Source organism: Vigna unguiculata, chromosome 11 (assembly GCF_004118075.2).
Source record: "Vigna unguiculata cultivar IT97K-499-35 chromosome 11, ASM411807v1, whole genome shotgun sequence".
In the NCBI taxonomy this organism is placed as follows: Eukaryota; Viridiplantae; Streptophyta; class Magnoliopsida; order Fabales; family Fabaceae; genus Vigna; species Vigna unguiculata.
Window position 1 is genome coordinate 37,736,721 of NC_040289.1, and position 8,175 is coordinate 37,744,895.

The window sequence follows — 8,175 nt, forward strand, 5'->3', positions numbered from 1 at the left end:
TTGAGCTTTTGAAATATTATATTACCTCACATAATGGAAGAAGAGAATAAGTTTTATATTCTAAACGTGGGTATAGGTTGAAATTAAGTTTGGGGAAAAATGATTGAGATATGAAAACCAAGTTGCCTGAGAACCTTAAAATGTGATGATTGTATATTTCTCAAAAACTTTTAAAGAAAAAAAAAGCAAAGAATGAAAAGGTACATGAAATGAAAATTATAAGGTTGAGTTATGACAAGAACATGGTGGATAGTTTTGTTGTGTAAATGGGAATTGAGGATGCTCATAAATGATGTATGCATATAATTGTTCTACTCTTTTTGAAGTGGTGATTTGAATCTATGAAAAACCATAATTCTTCTAGCCAAGCTAAGTTTCAACCTTAGAAAGACCTTTTGATCTAATCGATGTTTGTGAAATGTGTGAACGAGATGATGTGCAAAAATTAATCAATTAGTGTTATAACATGCTATTTGTGAGGTATAATGCTAAACACATTTTTGAGGAAACATGGACTGTTGTTGAGTTCTAAAGATTCTTTCACTGGTTGTCATGTGTCATGTTGGGTCGAGGTTATGAGTTGATAAAAGCATCATGCCATATATTTTTTACTTTTGGAAATGCAAGTGAAATTTCTTTAATTTGTGCAAAGTCATTATTATGTTGAGAGATCATATGCTGCTTTGTCTATATTGTTCAAGTTCAGTTAGTGTCTTTGTTTATGTTTGTATATTTGTCTTTCATGAGGACATGAAAAAATAAAATAAAAGTTTGGGGGAGTTGATAAGTTTGAAAAATTCTTAGTATTTATGCTTATTAACCTTTATTAATTTTCTTTATTCATGTGTTTTGTGTTCATTTCATAGAAAAATGTTGGAGTTTTATGTGTTCTTTTAAGTTAGGTATATTTTTATTTTTCTTGAGATTATTGTATAGGAAAATGGAAGATTGGAGAAGATTAGAGAGTTGTCTGCCAGAACCACCTCGTCTAGCCACAATGCCAACATCGCCTATCGAGATATAGCAACTAGAAGTGAATTAGAAGTTATTTCTTGCCCAACAAGAGCTCAGGCTAGCTGATCATGGTTATAGTGTCGATAATGAAAGGAAAAAAAAAGTTTCTTTTAGTATGGAAACACATAAGAAACTCAGAACTCGATCAAGGGCACTTATTGGGCTAAAGGACATCAACTCTCATTCTTTTGTCAGAATTCATTAAATCTATATGTCCTAGATGTATAGGAGTAGTTAAACTCCCATTCCATTAGGAGTAGTTAAATCTATGTAACTTTTCTGATGCAATATATTCTCTTTCACATTCAAATATTTTATCTTAGTTATTAATGCGTATGGAATATCATGCTATTTATTAATACCACATGCAAACTGTATATTGAAATAGCTAAGCAATTAGAGTTTTAATATATAGATTTAGAACTTGCTTATAAGGAATTAGAGCAAGTATGATTATAATGTGAGTGTGAATAAATTAGAAATATATTATATTACTGTTAAGTTAATTTGGTTCACGAATTCCAATCCTAACTAAGCTTTTACCAAATAAAGTCTTAACTGTTATAATTTTATATGCTTTTCGTTTAAATCGAATCAAACAATGATTTTCACAATCGCTAACATTAGTAAAAAATCATAAAATAAACAAATACAAATCTTTAGAAAAAATATACTTGAACTTCTATTCTAGTATTTGCAACGATTTGGTATATTTGTAAAAAAGTTAACAATTTTTAATCTTTTGAATTAATATTAGCAAAAATATATTGTGTGTCAACATTTTAAAAATATTAGTATTGTATTACAACTTAATAATATATATATATATATATATATATATATATATATATATATATATATATATAAAAATTGAGAATAAAAACTGTGTACACAAAAAGAGTTATACTCTTTATGTATTTCTTTATATATAGATTAGCGTTAAATTAATACATGTATGTATATTTTTTAAATATTTGTATTGTATTATAATTTAATAAAGTATGTAGAGATCGTATAAAAGAAAAATACACTCAGAGTATCGAAAGTTAACAGAAAAATAAAATACAAATATAACAATATAAAAATCTATGACAGAAGACAAAATATTTTATTTCTAAAAAATCAGTTAACTTTTATATTTAAAAGAAAACCAGTTAGTAATTACATTCTAAAATGAAGATAAAAATTGTGTATACAAAAATAACTATTCTTTTTTTATATATAGATTCTATAGATATATAGCTATAAATATAAAAAATATAGATATTTTGGTCTTTTTCTATTAATTATCAAAACAAAATATCAAACAATCTAAAAGATATGTTGATGCTAGCTTTAAAATTAAGAAATTTAATCCAAACATTTAGTAATACAAGGATAAAATTGAATAAGTTATATAAATATAAGACTTAGTTCAATAAATTGTATAAATATGAAGGCTTAATAAATAAATAATATATATATATATATATATATATATATATATATATTTTTGTTGGACTCGACACGAATCATATCATCATATGAAATAAAATTAAATCATATAAAATAAAATATAACAGGAAATGAGTTTTTAATGTCTATTCAAGTTACTGTTTTAATTAAATATAACTAATTTTTTAAATTTAAATAGTTTTTTAATTTAATTATTATTTTTTAAACTAAACAAATAAAAATCATCTACAAATTATCTATAATTAAATTATAAAAATAATTTATTTTTATTTTTATAATTATGATTTCATTATTTTTTTTGTTATTACGTAAACACATGCGCTAGTATATATTATATATATTTTGTTTGAAAAAATCGTGGGTATTTTACTATCAGTGATAAATGTTTATGTTTATATATTTAAAATTTGATAAATAGATATTTTAAAAAATAAAATTCTTTTATAATTAAAATTTATATCAAACAAACATATTTATCTGTATAAATATATTTTAGATTTATAGTCAACGGTTTATAAAGTGGTAAAACATTGCTTTCACTGATTTAAAGTGTTAAAAAGAAAACTCTTGGTTTAAAAAAATATATTTCAATTAAAGATGGAAAGGAAAAATAAAACTTAAATATACACCTAGAAAAGGAAAAGCGGAGTGAGATTGAAAACAACCGATTGATTATTATTTTTATTTCGATATTTGTGAGTTTATATAATATAATATTTTCAATTTATTTTTTTTATCAGCAAAAATGTAATAAAATTAAAGTTCAACACTTGGATGCTCAATACATGGTACTATCTTACAAGATGTACATTTTTTATTTTAAAGGATTTAATGTAGTGCTCTGTATTAAATTGGTTTTAACATCTACCTTTTTTTTTCTTTGAGTTTTTTTTTTCCAACACTTCTCTTTTCTATTGCACACCTCACTTACTGGTTTCCTTTTCTTGTTTTTAACCTCACTTGTTTAAAAGGTTTGAACTAGTTGAGAGTTGAGCTCAAAATGTGAGTTTTATTATTTCATTAAAAAGTGAGAAAAAAAAAGATAAAAATAAAAGGGGATTTGAAAAGAAAGAAAAAGTGTGAATGTCACTTAAATCACAAGGAAGGAAGGAACATGAATATAAATAAAATGGGTTTCTACAAGAGAGCCAATATGACTTACTACTAGTTCGAGTTAAATTGAATTGGAAAAATTTTAGTTTTTTTTTTAAATATGGGTTAAATTAGACATGTCTCACTTAATACACAAATTAAACCGAAAATTAAGGGCAGATTGACTCACAATTCACAAACAACAACCTTTTGTTAGTTGTTTACCATTTTTTTCATAACTTTTTTATTATAATCATTTACTACTTCTAATTATGTATGTTGACAATTTGATCCTTTTAAATATTATAATGATTTTAATAATGTTTGAATAGTTTAGATATTTAATAAAAAAATATTATTAAGTAAGTCAATTCACTAACTCATCAGCTTGTGATTAGTCGAATTAGATTACAAAATTTTTTATTCACAAAAAATGAGTCGAGTTGAAGTCACTCATCTTTAGCCTAACCTTCAATAAGTATACCTCTATAAACAAAATCTTATTAGTTGGGGTATTCACTTTGACACTCCCTAGAGGTGAAGAGTAAAAAAACTCTAAGAAAGAACGAAGGAAGTAAAGAGTGATGGAGAAAAGAGGGAGAAAGGCAAAAAGAATGGTAGAAGGACCAGGAAAAGAGTGGTAAAGGTGGAAGAAGAAAGAAAGAAAATAATACAAAAAGAGATTCAGAAATGGTCATAGCAAAGAATTACATGGAATCCTTCTAAGTAAAATGAATACTAAATTTGGAACAAAATATTATCGAATAAATCTTATAAATAATAGATCCAAAATACTTATTAAACTTAAAATTAATCATTAAAAAATTAAATTAAATTTAACTAAAGTTTGATATTAATTTTTTATTTTCTAAATACATATTTAAATTTAATACTATTGAAATTAAATTATCTATCCAAACTGAAGTTTGAATTAATTTATCCCAAACAAAGATTTAAAAGTATTAAAAACTTAAATCAAAGCCTAAACCATAGACCTAAACCCTAAACTTAAATCAAAGTAATTTAAACCACATTTCAAATTCCTTTAAAATTTCAAAATTTCTCATCCAAACACAATTTAAGGCAATCAACCTAAAGCATGCCAGCCTTGGCAACTTGAGTTGCTTTCATTAACTTTTCAACAAATTTAGAATTACAATTTTGGAGCCACATTAGATTGTTTAATCCATTGTTATGATAATTGCACTCCTCCTTTGAAGCAAGGAAACTAAATTTGCAGTAAGAAAAATAAATTGAAATGGGTGACAAAAACTTAATGCAATACAAACTAATAGTTCAACTCGTCAACATTGATTAGGAAAGCAAAATCTTCACTTTCTAATTCTTCATGAAGTAGATTAATAGGCGGTGCTTCAAACCCCTTTGTAGGTGGCACATCATCATATGACGATCTCTGTCCCTGAAAAATGTTTCATCAAAAACATTTAAAACAAAAACGCAGTCACAATCGTCATCAACCTCTTATAAACAATCCTACACTAAATCATATATAACCAGAACTATATTCAAGAAACAACTCATTGTTCGTTTGAATTAGCTTCATGGTGAGAAATAATTATTTTTTCAGAGAGGACAAAACAACAAATAGTCACTTCTTCCTTTTCAAGGCATCACCATGATTTTGTGTGGTGGAACTTATTCTTGTTTTGCTATCCGAACACACTGTCAGATGTCACCTAGTGCTCCATCAAGGGTGGAGGAGATCCAAAACTGAAACCCCCGCACATGTGTAGCACACTATATAAAACCCTCCCTCACCCGAGAAAAGATGCCCTGACACTACTCGTGATGAAATCTATACTTCCTCATGTGAATAGACTAATTATCTATATTGCACAAGGTAGCAGTTTTTAATTGCAAAAAGTAGGAGTATGTTAGATTTTCAAAGGAATATGCAACATCACATTAACCTGTATTTAAAAATTAAACAACTTTGTCCTTGAAAGATACGCATGGCATTAATTAGTCCTTTGATGTGGCATTTTTAGCCATCAAATTGGTTATTGGAGTACAAATACAGATGATTTTCATCATCGGTGAAGAACCAATCTGGTAAAGTTAAGTCAAGTTTAAGTTTGAAGGACCAGAATGAGTATTCACTATAAAAGGTAGTCAATGGAATGGGGAATTTTGGTAGAAAACTCGTATGTTCAAGTCTTGGTAGCAATACCTTAAAATAATAAGGAACAAACATTTGTTTTTATCAGCATAAGAAAAACAAGTAAGGTTATAGGACCAACCTTCTTAAGAATGTAGACAAAATAGTGAAAGGTTTCACCAAAAGTAGTCCACTCAACAGACCAGGTGAAATCTGGTGCGTTAAATATAGGGCGCCTGAAATGTGGCTGCAAAGAAATTTTAAATATATTAGAATCAATCACAGCAACACCAATTAAAGGAGACATACCAAACAGTTCCTTTTTGAAACCTGGCCAAAAGTTACTGAAATAAATGTGCCACCAGCTTTCAAAACCCTGTGAACACCTTTCAAAGTGGCCATGACCTTGGATAAAGTTTCAGGCTTTGGATTCCATGGGTCACCACTGTCCACGAACAATACATCCTTCAAAACCAAGAATCACATGTATCCCATAAACTTCAAACAATCATCGTACGGAAACCACAATCATTAGTTTAAGACATCAAGCCAAAATCCCACGATAAACGAAAGCAAAATCATTCAATTTACCATAGTTCCTTTCTCAATAACCAAATCAAAACACTCATCCCCAAAAGGTAGCTCTAGCATATCAGCTTGCAGCACTTTTATGTCTAACCACAAAAATGAAAACACGTAAAATAATAACTACAAAAACAATGTAAATCACATAACAAACAGAAACACAGAATCACGTAATAAAGCTAATATTCATAGTCAATCGCCCACATGTGTGTGTAGCAAATAATGAAGCTCAAAAGACAAGATTTTCTCGTCAAAAATTAAATTAGTTTCTTACCCAATTTCAAATTCCTTTATGAATGTACAAGTTAAAATCATTTTTTTTATTAAGAAACTAATTATAAGGGAGAATATTTTATTTCAATTTTTTTCCTATGGAATTTGTCCTAACAGGGCCTTAATTCAAATGCAGAAGCTGACCTTTGAATCCCCGGGAGAGTAACCTCTTTTGCATGTTTTGAACCGCAACATGTGAAAGATCAATGCAAGTTATGTTGGTCGTGCCATCCTTATGCAATTGTTCACACATTTGTGAGTTTCCACATCCAAGCTCCAGGACCTGCAGATACGTTCGCGTAAGCTATGTTCCCATCAGAAATCGTAACCTAATGCATGAACGAAGCATACAGCGGAATGGGGCGTGAGATGGGGTTGAATCAAGTGGCGAAAATGGGAATAATCCTTGAACCACTCATATTGTTCCTCCTTCGAGAACCTCTCATCCCTGACACCAACCAAATGAACATTAAAATAACTTTTGAAATTCACCAAAATTGTTGAGAAGATGTGATCAATGAATAGGGTTTACCAGTATGAAGGATTAAGGTAGGCCATTGCAGTTGAAGGTGTTGGCGTATCTTCCATTGTTCCTCTTCAAACTTCAATCAAAAACCCTAACACCAAACCCCTCTATTCCTTGGGAACACGGTAAATTGAATTTTATTGGTATCCGTTGAGACTTGACAGTGAAAAAGAAAATACTTGAGGTTAAAATCAAACACATGATACCATTGATGCAGGCTTATCAAGCAATCAATTTTAAACTTCATAATTTTGTATGTAGAAAATGATTATTAGCAAAATATATAAACAACGTGAGAAAAAAAGAAATAATTTTAGATACATGTTATCCTTCTAAATACAAATTGTAATTTTTATTATTATTTATTGATGTAAAATAAATTATAGAAAATTAATAAATTCATAAAAAAAATTATATCACTCTCAATTTAATATATACAAAATTTGTAATTTCTTTTTATGTACTTTTTAATTTTTATAATTCTATTCGATATTAAAATTAGATCCGTTAAAAAAAATATAACTTAGACTGAAATTTAAATTCTCAATAAATAATTAGATCATTTACACATTTTAGTCATGTAACCTATGCAGTTTTAAATAAAATTGTATATTTTTAAACAATTCTTTTTACATTTAAATAATACAAGACCCACTTATTTCAATTTATTGATTTGGATTGGATTGTTAAAAGAGTATAAATCAATTAAAATTGATTAATTCGTATTTTATTTCTTCTGGATTTGATTAAAATAAACTCATAAATACCTTTACTTAAGTATCATTAATCATGTTGTGTAGTCTCTTAAGTATTGAAAATATTTAAAATATGTCTCACAATGATTGTAAAATGTATGTTTTCGGAAATTAAATTAATAGATATTTATTATTATGTTTATTTTAATAATTGCACTGGTTTAATAACTATTAAAAAATTAAATTGGCAGTTTAATCTACAGAAGCTATGTATGAAGGGTTGTTTTGAATATGTTGAATATCTCACATAAATGAGGACAAATTCTACTTTGGTGAACTGATTCAATGAAGGTGAATTAGACTAAAACTCATCTCAATGTAATTTCAAAATCATTAAAAATTATTTAAGTGAAGAT

General features: G+C 27.5%; 1 protein-coding gene across 2 annotated transcripts; it reads right to left on the reverse strand.

The window, feature by feature from the left end:
* Positions 1-4,638: 4,638 nt before the first annotated feature.
* LOC114168840 (EEF1A lysine methyltransferase 4) lies at positions 4,639-7,294 on the reverse strand. 2 transcript variants are annotated; one of them, XM_028053803.1, is made up of 7 exons: positions 7,071-7,294; positions 6,890-6,986; positions 6,683-6,821; positions 6,272-6,354; positions 6,011-6,145; positions 5,823-5,927; positions 4,639-4,981 (listed from the first exon to the last, which is right to left on the reverse strand). In XM_028053803.1, exons 1-7 carry the CDS (start codon positions 7,124-7,126, stop codon positions 4,850-4,852), a joined length of 747 nt encoding a protein of 248 aa, XP_027909604.1. In that variant the 5' UTR covers positions 7,127-7,294; the 3' UTR covers positions 4,639-4,849. The 2 variants fall into 2 exon arrangements, with proteins under 2 accessions (XP_027909604.1, XP_027909603.1); XM_028053802.1 differs by having other exon boundaries at positions 5,990-6,145.
* Between the last annotated feature and the right edge of the window lie 881 nt (positions 7,295-8,175).